The sequence below is a fragment of the Ailuropoda melanoleuca genome, chromosome 9 (genome assembly GCF_002007445.2).
Source record: "Ailuropoda melanoleuca isolate Jingjing chromosome 9, ASM200744v2, whole genome shotgun sequence".
In the NCBI taxonomy this organism is placed as follows: domain Eukaryota; kingdom Metazoa; phylum Chordata; class Mammalia; order Carnivora; family Ursidae; genus Ailuropoda; species Ailuropoda melanoleuca.
Genome location: NC_048226.1, coordinates 102,037 through 123,126, shown reverse-complemented (window position 1 = coordinate 123,126; position 21,090 = coordinate 102,037). Strand labels below are relative to the sequence as shown.

The window sequence follows — 21,090 nt, the reverse complement described above, 5'->3', positions numbered from 1 at the left end:
CAAGAAGGCGGGTGGGCGCCCCAGGAGAGGGGCTTTGTCGGGTGTCCGTGGCTGTGCAGCTGTGGTGCCCGACATGCCGAGGCCACATGGGTGCCGTGCCGGCCAGTGGAGTGCCCGGACGACCTGGATCTGTCAGCTCTGGGCAGATCTTTAACTCAACTCATCGTGTTCTGGCCGTTTCAGCTCTGTTTATTTTAGTGCTTTGTCCACTTTTTAAAGACAAAGGGAAAGAAGAAGAAAAATGAAAACTCTCACATTGTATAAAAGAAAGGAATAAATTTGCTTATTAAAGAAATAAAACGAAAGCCCATCAGGACGTTGGTTTCAAGACAAACTCGTTAAGGTGTGAAGACAGGATCCTCTGGATCCGTAAAGCGAAACTGCCGCGTCGTGGGCATTGCCGTTGGGATCAGCCAGAGTCGGCGGGGCTGAGAGAAGCTTCGTCTGAACCGACTGCACCCAAGTAAAACGGACAGAGGAAAATGGTAAACATGCTGGAAGAAATGCACAGAAGCCTAGTTGGGAGGTTGGGTTTTAAGAAGATACAGGTTTTTTTAACCAAGGAATAAAAGCTGGCCTTGCTGGAGCCTGGCCGGCTAAACACATTGGAACAAGAAGGGAAAGTCCCTCTGCCGTGTCCCTCCAGCACCCTGTGCTGACCAGACTTGGCACCACGCCCGCCGAGGAAGGAGCTATGTTCCTTGAACCCACCCCAGTTGTCACAGAGCAGGGAAGGGTGCATTTGGAGCCTGGAGGCAGGAGACTGATAGCTGTCACAGGCATCTGCTTTATCGTCCGGCATCCACGACGACAGGGAAAGGAAATCGGCAAACAAAATACTCTGTAGACTGTACGGCTGGTGTGGGGCGGTTTGCATACTGATCTGCTGCTTTTGCTTTTAGCAAATGTTTGTATGCTCTGTTTCACAGATTGTTTTGTTTCTGGGGGTGTAGGTCACCATCACACGAGCGTGGATGTCTTCCTTCTGCTTCGGGAAGTAGTGTTGGATTGCAGTCTGCAGCGAGTTCTCATTCCTTGTCTTCCTCTTCCCTCCCGTTTCCTAGGTGATCCAGATTCATCTGAATTCAATCGTTGCGTCTGTCAGCGGTCCAAAGAGACCTCAGGATAGAGTTGCTGTGACGGACATGAAACGTGACTTCCAAGCTTGCTTGAATGAAAAGGCAGGTTACCGCACCACCACCTTTGTCAGTACTTGCTCTGGGTGGTAGAGGGCCAAGTACTTCTTGTGCTGGGTGGTAGGGGACCAAGTACTTCTTGCGCTGGGTGGTAGAGGACCAAGTACTTCTTGCACTGGGTGGTGGAGGACCGAGTACTTCTTGTTGGGTGGTAGAGGGACAAGTACTTCTTGCGCTGGGTGGTAGAGGACAGAGTACTTCTTGCACTGGGTGGTAGGGGACCAAGTACTTCTTGCACTGGGTGGTGGAGGACCTAGTACTTCTTGTGCTGAGTGGTAGAGGACAGAGTACTTCTTGTGCTGGGTGGTAGAGGACCAAGTACTTCTTGCGCTGGGTGGTAAAGGACAGAGTACTTCTTGTGCCGGGTGGTAGAGGGACAAGTACTTCTTGTGTTGGGTGGTAGAGGACAGAGTACTTCTTGCGCTGGGTGGTGGAGGACAGAGTACTTCTTGCGCTGGGTGGTGGAGGACAGAGTACTTCTTGCGCTGGGTGGTAGAGGACAGAGTACTTCTTGCACTGGGTGGTGGAGGACAGAGTACTTATTGCACTGGGTGGTGGAGGACAGAGTACTTCTTGCACTGGGTGGTGGAGGACAGAGTACTTCTTGCACTGGGTGGTGGAGGACAGAGTACTTCTTGCACTGGGTGGTGGAGGACAGAGTACTTCTTGCACTGGGTGGTGGAGGACAGAGTACTTCTTGCACTGGGTGGTGGAGGACAGAGTACTTCTTGCACTGGGTGGTGGAGGACAGAGTACTTCTTGCACTGGGTGGTGGAGGACAGAGTACTTCTTGCACTGGGTGGTGGAGGACAGAGTACTTCTTGCACTGGGTGGTGGAGGACAGAGTACTTCTTGCACTGGGTGGTGGAGGACAGAGTACTTCTTGCACTGGGTGGTGGAGGACAGAGTACTTCTTGCACTGGGTGGTGGAGGACAGAGTACTTCTTGCACTGGGTGGTGGAGGACAGAGTACTTCTTGCACTGGGTGGTGGAGGACAGAGTACTTCTTGCACTGGGTGGTGGAGGACAGAGTACTTCTTGCACTGGGTGGTGGAGGACAGAGTACTTCTTGCACTGGGTGGTGGAGGACAGAGTACTTCTTGCACTGGGTGGTGGAGGACAGAGTACTTCTTGCACTGGGTGGTGGAGGACAGAGTACTTCTTGCACTGGGTGGTGGAGGACAGAGTACTTCTTGCACTGGGTGGTGGAGGACAGAGTACTTCTTGCACTGGGTGGTGGAGGACAGAGTACTTCTTGCACTGGGTGGTGGAGGACAGAGTACTTCTTGCACTGGGTGGTGGAGGACAGAGTACTTCTTGCACTGGGTGGTGGAGGACAGAGTACTTCTTGCGCTGGGTGGTGGAGGACAGAGTACTTCTTGCACTGGGTGGTGGAGGACAGAGTACTTCTTGTGCTGGGTGGTAGAGGGACAAGTACTTCTTGCGCCGGGTGGTAGAGGACAGAGTACTTCTTGTGCCGGGTGGTAGAGGGACAAGTACTTCTTGCGCTGGGTGGTAGAGGACAGAGTACTTCTTGCGCTGGGTGGTGGAGGACAGAGTACTTCTTGCACTGGGTGGTGGAGGACAGAGTACTTCTTGTGTTGGGTGGTAGAGAGACAAGTACTTCTTGTGCTGGGTGGTGGAGGACAGAGTACTTTTTGTGCTGGGTGGTAGAGGGACAAGTACTTCTTGTGCTGGGTGGTAGAGGACAGAGTACTTCTTGTGCCGGGTGGTAGAGGGACAAGTACTTCTTGCGCTGGGTGGTAGAGGACAGAGTACTTCTTGCGCTGGGTGGTAAAGGACAGAGTACTTCTTGTGCCGGGTGGTAGAGGGACAAGTACTTCTTGTGTTGGGTGGTGGAGGACAGAGTACTTCTTGCACCGGGTGGTGGAGGACAGAGTACTTCTTGCACTGGGTGGTGGAGGACAGAGTACTAATTGCACTGGGTAGTAGAGGGACAAGTACTTCTTGGGCTGGGTGGTAGAGGACAGAGTACTTGTGCTGGGTGGTAGAGGGACAAGTACTTCTTGGGCTGGGTGGTAGAGGGACAAGTACTTGCGCTGGGTGGTAGAGGACAGAGTACTTCTTGCGCTGGGTGGTGGAGGACAGAGTACTTCTTGTGCTGGGTGGTAGAGGGACAAGTACTTGCGCTGGGTGGTAGAGGACAGAGTACTTCTTGTGCTGGGTGGTGGAGGACCAGCCCAGCTCGTAGACTTGGGCTGCTGCCGTGTTCTCGCGTGTGAGGCGCAGGCCAGAGGCCCTGTCAGCCCCCTCCTGTGTGAAGCACGTCCATCATCTGGCGCTGTCCCCAGCCCGCTGTGAGGTCAGACATCCGTCGTGTCTGTCATCGTAGTTGCCCGATCTCAGGCGCTCAGTTGCTGCACGTGGTTGTGGCCCTTGGGTCGTCACAGAAAGGACGTTGGGCAGCAGTGTGGTCGACGGCTGACCCCAGATGAGGAGAAAACCCCGCACTGTGTACTCACGCCCGTAATGTCCAGTAAATGGAACCGAATGGCACGTGACCTCTTTGACTCTCAGGGTCTGTACTTTGTGAGAATTGCGGCTCAGACCTGAACACTGTCTGTCTTTGGGGAGCCAGGGTCTGGCACTCTTTCCGGAGCCTGCCTTTCTGTGACTTGGTAGTTGCTGGTGCTGAACTTGGTGCAGGGGTGAAGCAGTGTGGTGAGCATGGCGCTCAGGGCTTGCAGCCGGATCTGCTCCGTGCGCTCTGCACGCACACCCGGAGCGGGGTCATGACTGTGCCGTCCGCTGAGGACCACAGTCCGTAGGACCGGATGGAGAACCTCAGCGTCGGGAAGATCCAGAACCAGCACCCTCGTGTGTGACTGCTCAGATTCCTGATCCAGCCCAGTTACAAGGACGGGGCGTTGCGACCTTCGCACCACGCACACGCAGTCAGAACTCTGTTTCTCTAGATTACCCAGAATGTTTGTATTTCTGTGCACGTTTGTGTAGGTGGGATTTAAAGGCTTCCAGATTGCAGCTGAGAAGCAGAAGGATAACATCTCTATTCATTACGAAGGAAGTGAGTACAAGCTGTCTCACGGGTCTGTGGTCATGGCCGCGGTCACCAGCTGCACCAACAACTGTAATCCGTCTGTCATGCTCGCCGCAGGTAGGCCTTCCTTCCCTTTCCGGAGTGAGTTTGTCCGCTTCTGCCCCACTTGCCTTGTTTCTGAGATGATGCCTGGGTCCTGCTGTGTTTGGTATTGAGAGACTTCCTGAGATTTTAATTGGGTCTTAGAAGCCTGAGTTTGGTTTATGTTACTGATTTTGTTTTTGTTATACAAAAGGTTAATTTTTTTTTACAGTTTACATGTCTGTTAGTTTTAGGATGTTACCTGCTTCTGTTAATTTAGAGGTGTAGCTAATTAGCGAATCTCTCAATGGTTGACCACAGCAGGTGCACGGGAGTCTGCCGAGAGTATTAGGAAGTAAAAGATGATTGACGGGGCTTGTAAACGGGCATTGTATGTCGTATGGACGTAACAGCACTCGTTCCTTGTATAAAGTCATGGGTAACAAGTGTGGGATTGCTATCATGATGACATCTAAAAGGGTAGTGCTATGTGTTGTACGTGCGCACAACGTTATTATGTGTCCCTGTTTTCCGTGTGTGTGATGCTGTGACATGAGGCGGTATCTTCATTTACCACGGAAAGGCTGGTATATCAGGATAATTTTGTGTTTGTTTTAAATGAAACACATCAATAGAGTAAAATGGACGGAATAAGGACCGTGAATTCATGCCTTTGGACTTGGACCCCTCCATGAATCGGGGATTGACTGCTGAGCACTGCCCTGATGTGTCACTGTTTACCGTGCAGGTCTCCTGGCTAAGAAGGCCGTGGACGCCGGTCTGCACGTAAAACCATACATAAGGACGAGCTTATCTCCGGGGAGCGGGATGGTCACGCATTACCTCAGTTCCAGTGGAGTGTTGCCGTATCTCAGTAAGCTCGGGTACGTGACCACCACCGCGGCTGCTGTAACGGGGACGCCCCAGGGATTCCAGGCCGTGAGAGCCTCTCACGTACGAAGAGAAGACAGGAAGAATAGTCTTTGTTCTCCTGTTACCTTTGCACTACCACGCGGTCCGCAGGCGCTGACTGGGCAGACTGGAGGAGCGGGGCTGGGTGTTGGTCCCCGGGAGGTGGAGCTGCGGCCTCCACTGTGCGGATGTAAAGACGGACGCTTGTGAGGAACGGCTCCGGGTAGTGCGTGATTTCTCAGTTGTGGAGGTCAGTTTTCAGAAAGAGCAAAAGGTGACAGGCTGCATCATGAACGGACTGAATTGTCTGAATTGACGTTCTGAGGTGACTGGGTTTGTCAAGCATGGGTTAAGTTGTCCCTGAACTTTGTAGGAAATAACTGTCCCATTTCTCATGGGCTCAGAAGAAGTAATTGTACTGGCCATATTTTGGAACTTGTTATCTTCGATAAATCATCAATTCCTTTGCAAGACTGATAAATTAAAAAAAATTTTTTTTTGCTTTTAGGAGAGTGGCTGCAAGTAATTTTGAGAGTTATACCTGTAATTTCTTAGTTATACTGTCTTGGGATTTTTGTCAGGAACTTTCTTTGGGTTTTTGGTTGGTCAAGAATTAAGAGATCTACTCGCATTGGTGTTCACAGCTGCAGGGCCCCTTGTGAGGCCTTGGCTCCACCGTCACCCTCAGGTGAAACCCTGGATAGAAGCACCGTATCCGTTTTCTGAATGGTCATCTTCCAGCCCTGACAAGCTGTATTTGGGGAACTGCCTTGTGCAGCGTGCAGGTTTTGTGTCGGATTTAGGTAACCACATCTAACTCGGGGCTGCTCTGTCAGAGTTCTTGCGTTCAGTACCGACAGCACACCTGACGGTCAGACAGACAGACCAATGAGGGTTAATCCGCGTTGTCGGGGCTGTGTGCACTCAGGCAGCTCGTTGCAGGGATCACAGCGAGAGACGAGGCCGGCCCTGTCTTTACGAGCGTTACGACGTTCCGTTCAATCACTTGTATTTTCCCAATGCAGATTCGAGGTAGTTGGCTACGGATGTTCAACGTGTGTGGGAAATACAGCACCCTTATCAGAAGCGGTTTCAAATGCGGTGAGACAGGTAAGGGGTTTTCTTAACCATATATTCTGATAACTGGTACAAATATACATCGATGTATTTGTACTTCTGTAGTCCTTCCACCTCTTGAGAAGACAGAATCTTAAAGTGATTGAAAGAATCATTTTTAGATCCTTGAAATAATCCCTTAATAATGTTGTGAATTGGTTTATTCAGAGGATTTGATAGTTCTGTATCTGATAATTGGTAGTATGCTTTTTGGTTATCTTGCCATCAGGCATATAATATTTGAGATTGCTTATATACGATTATCCGAATTTGTACCATCTCTTGATTATATGTATTTTTTTTTTTCAGGGTGATTTGGTTACTTGTGGAGTTTTATCTGGAAACAAAAATTTTGAAGGTCGTCTTTGTGATTGCGTTCGTGCCAATTACCTTGCCTCCCCACCCTTGGTGGTGGCTTACGCCATAGCGGGCACGGTGAATATAGACTTCCAGACAGAGCCTTTAGGTAGCTTTCCTTTATTATACACACATACCTGCACAAGCTTTTTGCTCCAGAAGTTGTATTTCTGAAATGCTTCTTAGACCGTCTACTCTATGGATCATTTCAGGAAATCTTGTCATGCAGTTACTCATCTCTGTATTCATATGAAGAATAGAAAACGTACACGTGCGTAGTGTTTTTTAGCTGCTCATGCCTGAAGCAGTCTGGTGTCAGGTGATTTACTTGGTTTCTGGGATAGGGTTTTGAAAAGATACGAACGCCTTGAGGGAATTACTTTTTTTTTTTTTTAAGATTTATTTATTTATTTATTTAAAAGAGGGAAAGGAAGAAAAGACTCCCCACTGGGCATGGAGCCTGACGCAGGGCTCGATCCCAGGACCCCTGAGCCGAAATCAGGTGTTGGAGGCTCAACCAACTGAGCCACCCAGGTGCTCCTGGAGGGAGTCACTCTTTTATACTAACTTTGATGGTACAATGTTCTCTCCAGGCACTGACGCTACTGGCAAGAGCGTTTACCTGCAGGACATCTGGCCCAGCCGAGAGGAGGTCCATCAGATGGAGGAAGAGCGCGTCATACTGTCCATGTTTAAAGCACTGAAAGAGAAAATGGAGGTAAGAGGCTCACTTGTTTCTTCAGTAGTTTAACAAATAGCAGTGTTTATTTCATGTGTCTTTCTGAATTTAATAAAAATTAAAATCACATTATTTTGAACATACAGTTTTTAATAAGCGATAATCATTTTGCATTTGGAATCTGTTAATGTCTAGGAGAATAGCTTAGAGTATTAAAACGGATCTTACTTACTAGAAAGGGGTAGCAAGCAACCTGAATATGGGCAGAATTCATAGGAACGGCCCGTTTGTTGTTCCCATTCAGATGGTTTGGAGTTCAGAAGAAAGGCAATTGGGGCGCCTGGGTGGCACAGCGGTTAAGCGTCTGCCTTCAGCTCAGGGCGTGATCCCAGCGTTATGGGTTCGAGCCCCACATCAGGCTCCTCCACTGTGAGCCTGCTTCTTCCTCTCCCACTCCCCCTGCTTGTGTTCCCTCTCTCGCTGGCTGTCTCTATCTCTGTCGAATAAATAAATAAAATCTTTAAAAAAAAAAAAAAAAAAAAAAAAAAAGAAGAAAGGCAAGCATGGAGTCTCCCTCTTGCCCCGGCCGCCTGCCTTGCCTCCCCAGGGGCCTCAGGCACGCCACTTGCTGACACGTCTTTTCAGAGGGGTTTTCTGCACCCACAAACATATATATATTCACAGTTTTAAAAAATGAGAATATAAATAAGAGGGTAGCAAAGGTATTCACTGAACAAGATATTTATTGAGCCCCTACTATGTGCCAGGCACTCTTATGTGCTGTAATATATCCATGAACAAAACGTGAAATTCTCATGGGGAGAGGCGGACAGGGCCGTAAACAGAATCGTGAGGTAAATCACACAGTAATTAAGAAGCGGTAGGTGCCGCAGAGACTACAGAGCAGGAAGAGAGGCGGCTGACCCCAGTCTGAGGAGTCGGTGTACGTAGAGCACTCAAAACCAGGGTGTGTCCTGAGCAGTTTTGCAGGAGTGAAGACGTTTCTGTACGTTTGGACCAAGAGCAGAACTTTCCGGGCAGGGCGGACGTGTAAAGGCATCACGGAGGGACCCTTGATGCGGGTGCCAGGGTGACCGGCGCACAGGAAGTGAGGGAACATGGCGGGAAACGGTGTTGGGGAGATGCGGGGATCGAGATTACAGAGGAGGCTTTAGGCCGTGATTAACATGGAGTCTCGAAGGAAGTGACAGGGGAGCCTTTGCGAGGTTGTGAACAGGCGTGTTAGCCTCAGGACCGCTCTGTCTCCGTGTGGAGAATGTGTTAGGGAAGGGCTGGACAGGAAGGACAGAGCAGGGGCACCCGGCCCGTGCAGTCAGCGTGTGGGTTTCTTCATCTCAGTGTCGTGAGTTCAAGCCCCGTGTTGAGCATGGAGTCTGTTTAGAATAAAATTTAAAAAATTAAATTTAAATAAAAAGAAGGACACACACAGTCGGGCCGGTGGGTTGGAGCAGTCCCGTGTGCAAGGTGGCTGTGGCGCGGACCGCTGGCCGTGGTGGCGGTGCGGAACCGTGGTGAGACTTCACGTGGGGTGGAGGGAGGACGGTGTGGGGGACACGCACACTGACAGCAGCAGAGGGTTTTCTCTCAGCCGGGCTCTTCAAGGTGAGCAGCGCATCCCCACGACACGGTCTCTGTTTAGCTACATGGATCGCTCTTTCTAAACCCTTGACCTTTTTACTGGCTTCCTTAAAGTCTTTTGTGTTCAGTTTATGTAAAACTTAATCTCAGGGTATTCATGAAAATCTAGTGTACTGGAGTTTAATAAGGAAATCTTTATTCTGTCCAAAAATGTCATGACGTTCTAGAATGCGCTATCTTAGCTCCCTTTCCCAATGAAGAAGGCCTTATTCTGGGTCTTTCTAACTAACATAAGAACTTTTTAATTCTGTTGAACATTTTCATAAGCCTCTTTTTTCTCACTCCATTTTATCTTTTCTTTTTGTTCATCAACCAAACTGACATTCACAGATGGGAAATAAGCGCTGGAATTCCCTAGAAGCACCGGATTCAGTGCTGTTTCCATGGGACTTAAAGTCCACATACATCAGATGTCCTTCATTTTTTGATAAGCTTGTAAGTACGGTTTTACTCTTTGATCTTTTCAAGGTGGTTATGAACTAAAAAAACCTCATGAAGGGTAAACGCTTTTCACTCTTTCTACTTTTTAGACCAAAGAGCCGGTTGCCCTGCAGCCCATTGAAGATGCGCATGTCCTCCTGTATCTGGGCGACGCAGTCACCACAGACCACATATCGCCCGCTGGGAGCATTGCCAGGAGCAGTGCCGCTGCCAAGTACTTGACAAACAGAGGGTAGGTGCGCGGCCCCGAGACGCGTGAGTGTCCCCTTCCTCCTGGATTCAGAGGCTCCTCCTGGTCTTGTTCCCTGCCCAGTACATACATTTGACCCTGGAACAGCACGACCCACTTACACTCACGTTTGTTTTGATGAACACAGTCCAGGACTGTAAGTGTCTTTTTTCTTCTTGGGATGTTCTCAGCACTTTCTGTTCTCCGGCTGACTTGTAGGAATAGAGGATGTAACACGTATGGCACAGAATAAGTGTTAGTTGACTTTGTTCTGGCTGAGGTTTCTGGTCACAGAAGGGTATTCAGTTTTGGGGAGACAGAAGTTCTATCCAGATTTTTGACAGTGTGCGCCCGCACCTGGTGTCGTTCGGGGTTGGGCTGCACAGGCTGCCATTGTCACAGGGGAGGTCTGACCACTGCTGGATCTGACTTCTGCAGTAGCGGGTTACCCGTTTTACCTGCTTCTGCCTATAACTTTAGAAATGAAATTTGTTATTTTAAATCGAGCCCTTGGTAGTCTAAACAACTGGAAACAAGATTTTTCTCTTTTTCTTTTTTTTTTTAAATGCTACTTTATTGAAAAGTCAGCTTTCTTTGACCTACAAAGTGAAGTCTGATGGCTACTCCCATCGTTGGAGTGCAGAATTTAAACGTGCGTTTTGCAGGCTATAAAGCACGCACGCGTGAGGCTCGGCTTGATCTGGGTCAATCAAAGGACAATGAATTTCTGCCCATTGAGCCTAAAGTTTTACAAGAATAATGGAAGAGGATGTAAACATCATTGATGTGGAAGCTAGACCTCTAAACCCAGAAAGGTTTTGTGTTATTTCTGCATGAGTAATAATGTGGAGTTGCTCTGTTATCAAGACTGCAGACACGGAGTTAGGGCAACATTTTCTGCACCTCGGCCTGTGCGGCTGTAGATGCCCGGGCTGTCCGCATGACGACTTGGCGTCAAGAGGGCTTCGGTGCCCCGTGGCGTGGTCGCACACGCCACGCCGCCGCCTGGCTCTGCTTACAGTCCCATCGGTGTGTTGTGGAATTTGTGTTTGAGTTTTCTTCTGGTTAGCTGTAGTTTGGTATGAATGTAAAACATCTTTCGGTGGAAGCTGTTAATAGCAGTTCCGTAGCTAGAACTTGATGAGAGTGAATCTGTCACACGTGGCTTTTATCTGTAGTGGTGAGAAATAAAACTCTTTTGGTCATGATTTCTCTCTTGGTCTTAATTGTGACCTAGCATCCGCCAACAAAAGTCTCCGCTTTTCTCAAACATATAACCGCTGCACGGGTTCTAACCTATAAATACGGATGTCTTAGTTCTCACCAGTCAGGATTTTTTGGGGCCCTATAAACCCCTCATCACGTGTGTGCTGAGGTAAGAAGCTTTAACGTACAAGTTTAGAAAACTCACTGCCTTTACATAAAAGACCAGATTAGAAACTGATCAGCATTGGTTGCTGATTGTTGCGTATGCTCCGTTGTTTCTTGTCCCTAAAAGGTCACACGTGTTGTGACCAGGCCAGCAGCAGTGAGCACCGTCCCCCACCCAGGTTACGGTGTCTCCCGCCGTTCCTGGCGTCGGGACTCCCACTGGCGAAGTTGCCTCGTGCTGCGGTCTCACGCTCACACGTACTGAAAGAAATCTGAGGAGGACTCTAGTGTGTAGGTTTTTGGTAAAAGCCAAATGGCACCACGTGAGTTTCTGGAAAGGGGTGGATGCTCTTCCCTTTATGCCGTTTCGACTTGGGAGAGATTTCCTAGGGGTGCTCTGTCTTCAGACAGTGGGGAAACCTGTACAGGCATCCAGTGCTTCTTGGAGAAATGATTGATTCCAGATTTGGAATCGAATTGAAATAGCAACTGGCTATCTGATAGAAAGAAATTAAGATTTTTTTTTTTGTATCAGGATAGTGGTTTTTGAGTTCATATGTTTTAGAGAAACATAGATATATACGGTTAGAATACGTTACCTGAGTTTGCCTCATAATCATCTACTAAGGGATGATTCTAGAAGAAATGGGCAGCTGGGCATTCGCTGTTCTGTTTTCTCCACGACTGTACGTGCTTGAAATCTTCCAGCATAAAAAGAGGGTTTCTGAGTATGTTTTATGATTCAGTAACTTGTGATGGTTTTCCGTCTGAAATGAAACCGGCTTCACGACTTCCTCGCAGCCTTACTCCTCGCGAGTTCAACTCCTATGGGGCCCGCAGGGGCAACGACGCGGTGATGACGAGAGGCACGTTTGCGAATATCAAGCTGTTTAACAAATTCCTCGGGAAACCAGCTCCCAAAACAATTCATTTCCCGTCAGGACAGACGGTAAGGTTGCGCACAGAGCATCTGGGCGGCTGCCGCCTGGGGCCGGGCTCGTCCTGAGGATGCTTGTGTTTGTCCTCACTCCACAGATGGATGTGTTTGAGGCTGCGGAGCTGTACCGGAAGGAGGGTGTCCCGCTGATCATTTTAGCAGGGAAAAAATATGGCTCCGGAAATTCCAGAGACTGGGCTGCCAAAGGACCGTATTTGCTGGTACTGATGCTGCAATGCTTTCTTCTTAAAATTGAGTTTTAAATGTTCCCTTTTGTCAGTAACATCCTGTCAGAGTTTATTTTTGCTCATTTGGACTTTTTATGCTTATTGGGAACTCATATTGGTGGGTTTTTTTAAGGGGTCATATATATTGTACTCACCTTGTTGCTTTTTAATAGTCTGGGTTAGGTTAAATCTTCATCGGTCTTACTTGAGGGAATCCGTCCGGTGGAGGGAAAGGAGGCCCCTGTCTTAAACTGACGCTCTGGAATGCTGATTCTTTGTGCCCACTGAGAGTTTTACTTGCCCCCCCCCCGACTTTAACTTTCTCTTTTGGGGGTTCACAGACTTCAGAGGTGGGTCAGGGGGTAGGAGGTGATGGTGCCTGGCCACCTGCCGGGAAGGCACATCTCACACCCGTGTCCTTGCTGAAGTGTGGACAGGGGGCGGGGCTGCTAGAGAGGGTCGTCAGGACAGATGCTGTCCTGCTCTCTGCCAGGCGCTTGCTCACAAATGCTCGGAGCAGCCGGCCAGGAGAGCCCTCCTAGCTGTCCTGATCGTGCATGCTCCATTCTCCTCGAGTCTTCAGTCTCCGCCTTAGAACGTAAGTACTCAGAGGAGCTGTGGGAATAAGCCTGAGATATTAATTATCCCTGTTGTGAATATTAATTACACGTACAGGTTCCCTTTTTTCTGACATTTTTGTCTTTGTTTCTTACGTTGGAGGCTTTGCTCATCCTTGATCCTAAGTTGTCTGTTCGGTTAGACACTGAAACACTGCTCCCAGGCTGGGGGTGTCGGCTGGGTCTTGTCTGTTGATGGGCCCGTATGTAGATGAGCAGATGGTAACCCGCCTGTTTGACTCCGAGAGCCCGTGTGTCTGTGTCTGCAGGGACCTCCAAGGGTGCAGACCTGCACTTAATGCTCTTTTCCCCTGCTTCCCCTGTGCCCGGCGCCCCCTCAGCCCAAGGCATCCATTCTCATCAGGCAGTGGCACTCACAGGGTCAGAATTGGTTCCTGGGTGGTAAGAACATGTCAGTCTTTTTATGTATGGAGTACCGATGTACACACGGTCCTTAAACTGATGCACGGTCTATGTGTGTGGCATTAAAATTGTAGGGCGGGCAGCAGGGGGAAAGATGTGGCGGGGGGAGAATGTCGGGGAAAGGCTCTGAAGGAGGACACTAAGGAAAGTTGAGAAACATGGGTCTGGAGCCTCTCTGGCTCGTTTTCTTCAGAGAACAGGGTTTTGTTGTTGCAAATGGACGCAACCCTTACTGGTGTCACTGTCTCATTCACTTGATGGTTTCTGTCATTCGATGTCTGCTCAGGGTCACGTAGCTTCTAAGTATTTGTAGAGTCCACGTCTCCTGTTTCCTTTGTCGCTGTGGGCCGTACTTTGTTTCTGTGTTGGCGTGGCAGGCCACGAGAGAGTGCTGCTGAGCGCGTACGTGGGCCCGCCAGGGTCACAGACCCTCCTGAGCCTCGTGGGAGCCAGGCCGCCCCCCCCCACACCAGAGGAGATGACTCAGCCCTGCAGGGCACAGGGGCGGGTAGAAAGCATTAGGGAGCTGCCTGAAAGCACAGAACAGCCACTGTAGGTGTTTGATACAGCACAGGCGTTCAGTGTGTGGTCTTGGCTTAAGAAGTTTTATAGAAGGGGCTACGAGAACGATGTTTTCCTGAAAATGGTCCAATAAAGCAACTTGGAAGAGATGATTGGAAGAAATAAAATGCACATTTGTTACAGGGTGTGAAGGCTGTGTTGGCTGAAAGTTATGAAAAAATTCACAAAGATCATTTGATTGGAATTGGCATAGCTCCACTTCAGTTCCTTCCGGGAGAAAATGCAGATTCCTTGGGCCTCTCCGGCAGAGAAACGTTTTCTTTAACATTTCCTGAAGAGCTGTCTCCTGGAGTTACATTAGCTATAAAGGTACCTCTCCGATTCTCAAATATGTGATTGCGTACTGTGTAGTCAGCTAGGTGTAAACTGAAACGATGACCGTCCGTTGTGCACTAGCGTTGAGTGAACATACCGTGTGGTTTCAGATGGCCGTGTGTCCTAGGAAGCCGTATTGATGCAGCTGAGACTGAGGGAATGCGGAGAGCGCTAGATACTCAGTCCAGAGGACAAGACGACAGGCGGGCTTCCCCGCGAGCCTGCGTCCGCGGCCTTTCCTGGCCTCCCGCTGCTTCTGGGCTGATGGGGTTAGAATCCAGGCAGGCCCACGGCCGCAGGGGAGGCCAGAGGGCAGTGTGCACTGAGAGGAGCGCAGGGAAGGATAGCAGATGCTATGCAGGCCGAGTAGTCAATACCAAGTGGACATGGGGAGTGGGTGTAACTTCCCTGACGAGTCAGAGTCTGTGTCACTCAGTTACTGTTGTAGGTGATGCGGGACTCGTCATTTAGAAATGGGGAGGGACGGGTGTCGGACTCTGGATCTCAGCTCAGGTTGTGATCTCAGGGTCGTGAGTTCGAGCCCTGCGTTGGGCTCTGCCCTGGCCGTGGAGCCTGCTTAGAAGTAGGGCTGAAAGTACCCGTTTTCCTACTCCGCTGTGAAGCCTGTGGTTAGACATGGTCTGTTTCGGGTGGGAGAAGGGTCTCGCGGGATCTGGCAGGTGTTGTCATGGGGTATGAAGACAGGTGGTCTGAACCGCAGGGGCACTTGAAGATTTTACCACTCACATGAGATGTTTCTGTTTGTTTAAAGACGAGCACTGGGAAAGTATTCACCGTGATTGCTTCGTTTGAAAACGATGTGGAAGTAACGTTGTACAAACATGGAGGATTATTAAATTTTGTGGCACGAAAATTCTCATAGTATCTGCTCCACACGGATACCCTTTCAGAACTGGTAACTCCAAGTAAAGCCTTTTGTGCTGGACCCAGGGATCCTCGCCCTGGAGCTGCAGACGGTCCCGTGCGCTCACCGATCTCAACATGGGTGTAAATGATTATGAATCAACATAGTGACTGAAATGAAATCTTCCTGATTTTAAATAATATACGAATGGTGCTATTAACATTGCTCAAATCAGCGTGTGAGGTGTGCTGTGGGAAAGGCCTATAAGTACGGGGGTATTTTATCAGACCATTTTGTAAATAAAGGCAGAATTTGAACTTGTGTTGAAGATTCTTACATGAGTAACCTTCCTGAAGTTGTTTAGTTCTGCAACCATAAAACTGTGTTCTACTGTTTGTTGGTTCACGACTAGCAGGTGGGCGTGTGAGAAGCCAGATTCGACCGTTGTGGAAGCTGGAATCTGGTTACAAGAGGACTCCCAGGCCTGAGCCGGACGTGGTTGGCGTTCATAGTTTGTAATATAAGCCAGGGTCATTCTAGCGTCCGTCTGACCGCGGGGGCTCAACGCTGCCCCAGACACAGTCCTCGTGTCCCATCTGGCCCAGGCACGTCCACACGTGGATGCAGGGCTTGGGTTGTGCCGTGTCTGAAGAGTGGACGTACACCTCTCATCGTGTTCAGTAATTTGCTCCTGTGCCCACTGGCCAGCCTCAGATGGGAGTCTGGCGATCAGATTCGATCATTTTGCTCACTTTATGTGATACTGTTACTTCGTATAACCTATCATTTTAGGTATTGTTAACCAAAATTCCACACTCTTTATAGTTGCTGAAGAGAACTTAATCATTAAATGCTAAAATGATTTTCTCTAGACTTTTAAATTATCCACCCTAAATTATATGGTTGCTGCTCAACTCTAGGTATTTCTAAATGTTAGTTATTTCTTAATGATTTAAAATCGGTTTTCTGTCATTTTGAATCTTTATTTTACCTGGGATGCATGATTCTATTGATGAGTTTTTGTTTTAACCAAAGCTGACTATCAGGATAAAACACATCGTTGCTGTCTGGAGATCCGACTTTCTCCCCACACATGTCCGTTCACCACAGCAAGTGTTCTGTCAACAAGACGTTTGGTGACTTTTAAGGAAAAGGTTGGATAATTAATTCCAGAAAGTCCTGTGCCATTTTTTAATTTAAGAAATTAAACTTATCAGCCAGAAGGTTAATTGTAGAGGTTTTCTTTCACATGGAGATCCCCCTCTGACCCAGTTGGTTTGCTGAGGCTCATTGGGCCCTCGGTGCACAGAAGGAAGGACTGCGTACCGCTCACTTTTAGCCGGAACTACCAGAGCGCGGGGTGCAGACCGCTGAGAGCTTTGCACAGAAGCACTCGCACAATCTCCCGTCTTCTGAAAACAGTCTGCGAATCTGTGTTCAGACAGTCGCATGGACTGGAGTCTGAGAAAGCGATTTCCCTTCTTTATTTACAGTTTCCATAACTATCTTCCGTGGTCCTTTCATGCTGTGTTCTTGATCTGTCGTTACACCTGGTGTCTGTCCGTGCGTGTGTTTAATTTACGTGAAAACATGAATTAGGGGGACTTGACGAGCCAGATGTTGTTAACATACCGGTCATGTGCTTGGAGGAGGTGCTGCCCCAGACCGTTTGCGTGGGGACACATGTGTTGTCCATGGCCGCACCGAACGGCGTGGGCGTCGGCACGAACACCCGGGCCAGGCGGTCAGGCCGGTGCCGGTGGGCGCTCTGAGCCGAGCCTGTGCATTTCCTCTACCTAGGCCGGCACCAGGACAAGCAGACCTCAGACTCCAGGAGCCGAGTCGAGACTCCAGGAGCCGAGTCGAGACTCCGGGCCTCTCGCTCCTGCCCAGCGGAGCACAGAGCGCGGCGAGCGTGGCCGGTGCCGGAAAGGAGAGTCTCTGCGCCGCCGTGCGCACCATGTGCTCCTGCCTCTGGCCGAGTGCTCTGTGTGCGCAGCGGTGACAGCTCTTGCTTTCATTGTTTTACCGACTCTCTCCGGGTCATCGGTGTTTAAAAAGATGCACAATATTGTGGAAAGGAAGTATAGGAGGCACATTAGAGAAGCAAACGAGTGTTGTAATTCAGAGTGCAACTTAGAGGTGTTATCGACAGCAGCATTTTTTTCATCTTAACAAAATGATGCCGCCTGCCATTGCCATGTTTCCTGCCTCCCGCTGTTTCTCCTGTATGATGAGACCAGAGGGGCGTCCGTCCAGCCATGGAGTTGCGTTCTTACAGCTGGAAGCATCCGAGGCGACGGTGGTCGTCAGTTCCCGCACGAGACGGCATCACAGTCACCGCGGCTGGACTGCTCAGTGCGTGGCGGGGCATCGGCCTTACCGGTTCCATGGGAAGAGTGCGTGCCGCTGGGACCGCAGCCAGCGCCGTTGTCAGTACACAGTGACCGTGGCAAGTGCGTTCACCTCCTCGCGGTGGGTGACGGGAGGAGGAGACGCGTTTGGACTGACGTTTTTCTGTGGCTAAAAGACACTTGTCTTTGCCTTTAGGGTTAGGAGGGGTGCTCAGATCCTGGATGTTGACTTGGAGGCGTGGGGGGGGAGCAGACGGACTTCGGCGTTTTCCCCTGAAGTGTGGTAGTGCCGATGTTTCTATCAATTTTACGTATAATATATGACTATGAAACCATGTATCTCAAGTAACTAGAAATCATTGCCTATTATTTAAAGCCAACAAAACAGTGTAACAGTTTTAAGTTCAATAATGTTAAGTATTGTATAAAAATATATTGGAGGAAAGTTCAGTTGATGACAATTGTGTATATGTTATTGATGCTGTAAATTATTTTTAATAAAGAAAATTGTATTATCACATTTCTCTTGCTATAAAACATTTTGTGGTGATTGAAAATAAAACACCGTAACTTAAAAACATCCAGAAATTCCTCTTGGAGGATGTTTACGTGAACGTTGAGAGGTTAGTCACCCCCGATACGACTGCCAGAAAGAGCCGTGGTCCTGCCCGTCCCTGTTGCTAGTCTCAGGCCCCTGGGGACGGACACCAGGGTGACCCGGGCCTCACCCCAGGGTGAGGTGGCCTCGTGGGAACCGTGAGGGACGTCCAGCTCCAAGCCAGGGTTGGCTCAGCAGATTCTCGGGTCCGTGGAATCACATTTTACAGTTGAGAAGACTGTTCACTCACCCAGAGTGGGATCCCTGGTACAGATAACAGCCAGCTGGGCAACCTTTTCCCGAACATTCACGAGATGGAGACAGTCTACTGTGCCGGGCAACCCCGTCCCCCTTGGCTGCGTTTGGATGGTTAAATAGACTTTCTATCTCACCGAAAATGTAACTTCCACAATCACTCCTGGTCCTGGGTCCCCCTAATTTGTGTGTCCTGAAGCAGTCTGGTGCACATACTCATTACATACAGATTTAAGGAAGGGGCTGGTCCGTCCGCAGTTGGGCTGCCCATAACCTCCGTTCCACGGTCTCACTGCAGGTAATTTAGGTTAAAGTCAACATCTAGGACTGAATGGGTGGTCTCGTGCTCTTAGCTGTGTATGACAGAGGAAATGGCTTTTTCTTGAGGCGGGATGGAGATGCTGTGTTTTCACGAGCCTCTTCATCCTGGGATCAGCTGCCTCCTCCCTCCGCTGGCCACTCATTAGTCTGCCAGGGCCGTGGGCCTCCATCCTGGAGCGGTGTCGTGTGATCTCAAACTATCTGTCCTTTCTACCACTCTTCATAGCAACCTAAAAGGGAAATTTAAGTTAATTAAAATCTGGTATTCATAGGGGCGCCTGGTTGGCTTGGTCAGAAGAGCGCGTGACTTGATCGCAAGGTTGTGAGTTCATGTCCCATATTCGGTATAGAGACTAGTTAAATAAATAAACTTTAAAAAGAATTGGTATTCATAAACCAAAATTGGTCCATTATTAAGAATTTTCTGAAGATTCCGATTCCGTTTCTGTGAAGTGTGTGTTGCAAAGGCTGGTGGGATACCAGCGTCCGGGGAAGTACCAGCACTGTTCACTGCTCTCACTTGATGCCACTTTGGGGTTTTAGTTATAAATTAGGTTGACTGCCGCTTATTTGTTTCGATTTGATGTGAGTTGTCTGATACATGTTCCAAAATACCAGGCTGTAAAAAAAGCTTGCGTTTAGGGTTAGGGTTCAGAATTGCAACCTCTCTCGGGGCTCCTGGGTGGCTCAGTCGTTAAGAGTCTGCCTTCAGCTCAGGGCGTGATCCTGGGATCCTGGAATCCTGGGATCGAGCCCCGCATCAGGCTCCCTGCTGGAAGCCTGCTTCCTCTCCCACTCCCTCTGCTTGTGTTCCCTCTCTCGCTGGCTGTCTTTCTCTCTGTCAAATAAGATCTTTAAAAAAAAAAAAAAAAGAATTGCAACCTCTCTCACACATCCACAGTCCCCACACAGTTTGCTTGTATGGTGACAATTACGTTGTCCCTGAGTTTTGAGCCTTTTAAACCACCTGCAACATCCAGTTAAAGGAGCTTTCATGGACTGCGCTGTTAGGTGTTACAGGACGTTTTATAAAGTCATGTCTGCAATCTTACCCTGCACCTGGTTCGTTTCGTTTCCCTGTGAGTGTTGGTCACTGAGCTCTGAGAGCCCCTCCTTATGTGTCCCAGGTGGATGGGTGGGGGCAAATGCAACAGTGGCTTGACACTTCCTGCCCGCTTGGTGCTGCTTTCATTAGGGTGTCCAGTATCGGCATTTTGAGGAAGAATGTGCTTTGGCAGCATGTGTTACAAGCCTTGGAAATGCTCATTTTGTAGACCCAGTAATATGACAGAGCAGTGTCTCTTAAGGACATAACTGGAGACGCACACAAGATTTCTGTATCAGGATATTATTGAAGACAAAGAGCTGTGCATTTAAAATGAAAGGTGGGGCGCCTGGCTGACTCAGGCGGTGAAGCATGAACTCTGGATCTTGGGGTCCTGAGTTCCAGCTCCACATTAGTAGTAGAGATTACTTGAAAACGAAACCAGTGCAAGGGCAGGCTACAAAGCACAGCCTATCTAAAGAACGCACTGGGTGGAGAGGGGCCCTGCCGCCTCATCTCTCACAATTCCCAGGTACGGTCCACGTCCGCATGGCCTCATCCCAGGAAGAGCGGGAAGTAGAGAAACAGACCCCTGGAGGGAAGTCAGGAGCTGTCTGGGGAACAGCAAGCTGAGGGCCTTAAGAGGCCAGTAGGAGTCAGATTTGGGTTGTGGGGAATCGGAATCAAAGTTGGTCCGACACCCTGAAGGGATTTCCAGAGGAGAAAGCCCCCGGCGGGTGAAAATAAAGGCCTGCTCCTTGGAAATGAGAGCGGAGCAAAGTATGCAGACCCGGGAAGGGAAGGGGAGGACAGGTGACCAGGCCAGGGGACCCCACGTGGACCTCCCCCCGCAGGGGGTGCTGGACCCGCAGGGGGAGGGGTGCTGCTGGACCCGCACGGGAGAAGGGGGTGCTGGACCCGCAGGGGGGGTGCGGTATCCGCACGGGAGGACGGGGGGCGCCGGCAGAACCACGGAGACCGCGCCGCAGCCAGAGCTCCGACCCGCCGAGAAGTCCTGCCCGGCGCCCCGATTTTTCCGGCCCGCCTGCCAGCCCCGCTCTTGGCCCTGGGAGACCTTGGCCCCGGCCCGCGAAGCCGGTACCGCCCGTGGCCCCCCGCCCCCATCTGCTGCTCGGGCCGGGGGCCTGGGAGCGAGCGGTCGTCGTAGCTTTGGCCCCAGCCCAGCCGGAGGTCGGGTGGCCGGGCGCCGCGGAGGGGGATGTGGACCAGCGGCACTAGGAAAGCGGCCCCGGGGAACGGGCTCCGGCGGCAGCGGGACGCAAGGCGAGGGGAGAGAGAGCAGGACGTCCCGAATCCCGAAGGAAACCGCGCGCGGAGCAGCCGCGGGGACTGGACCCAACTGCTGGTGCCGTTCGGGAGCAGAAACCCTGACAAGTGGCAGTCCACTGGGGGGCGGGGCGGAATCTCGAGGAGCCAATCAGAAACAAGAATTCCAGTTACGTCGGAGGTAGCCGGATTCTGAATGGGGTG

At 50.0% G+C, this 21,090-nt stretch overlaps 1 protein-coding gene across 3 annotated transcripts in view; it reads left to right on the top strand.

Moving 5' to 3' along the window:
* Positions 1-17,900, top strand: part of IREB2 (iron responsive element binding protein 2) — a 44,344-nt gene extending 26,444 nt beyond the window's left edge. For all 3 annotated transcript variants that reach the window (XM_019803551.2, XM_034667752.1, XM_034667751.1), the window contains 12 exons: positions 1,065-1,181; positions 4,173-4,332; positions 5,045-5,180; positions 6,234-6,318; positions 6,634-6,790; positions 7,275-7,399; positions 9,350-9,454; positions 9,550-9,692; positions 11,862-12,009; positions 12,096-12,218; positions 13,970-14,155; positions 14,934-17,900. In XM_019803551.2, the coding sequence (XP_019659110.1) occupies positions 1,065-1,181; positions 4,173-4,332; positions 5,045-5,180; positions 6,234-6,318; positions 6,634-6,790; positions 7,275-7,399; positions 9,350-9,454; positions 9,550-9,692; positions 11,862-12,009; positions 12,096-12,218; positions 13,970-14,155; positions 14,934-15,044 (1,596 nt within the window). In that variant the 3' untranslated portion in view covers positions 15,045-17,900. The remainder of the gene's footprint in view (positions 1-1,064; positions 1,182-4,172; positions 4,333-5,044; positions 5,181-6,233; positions 6,319-6,633; positions 6,791-7,274; positions 7,400-9,349; positions 9,455-9,549; positions 9,693-11,861; positions 12,010-12,095; positions 12,219-13,969; positions 14,156-14,933) is intronic.
* Positions 17,901-21,090: the final 3,190 nt, after the last annotated feature.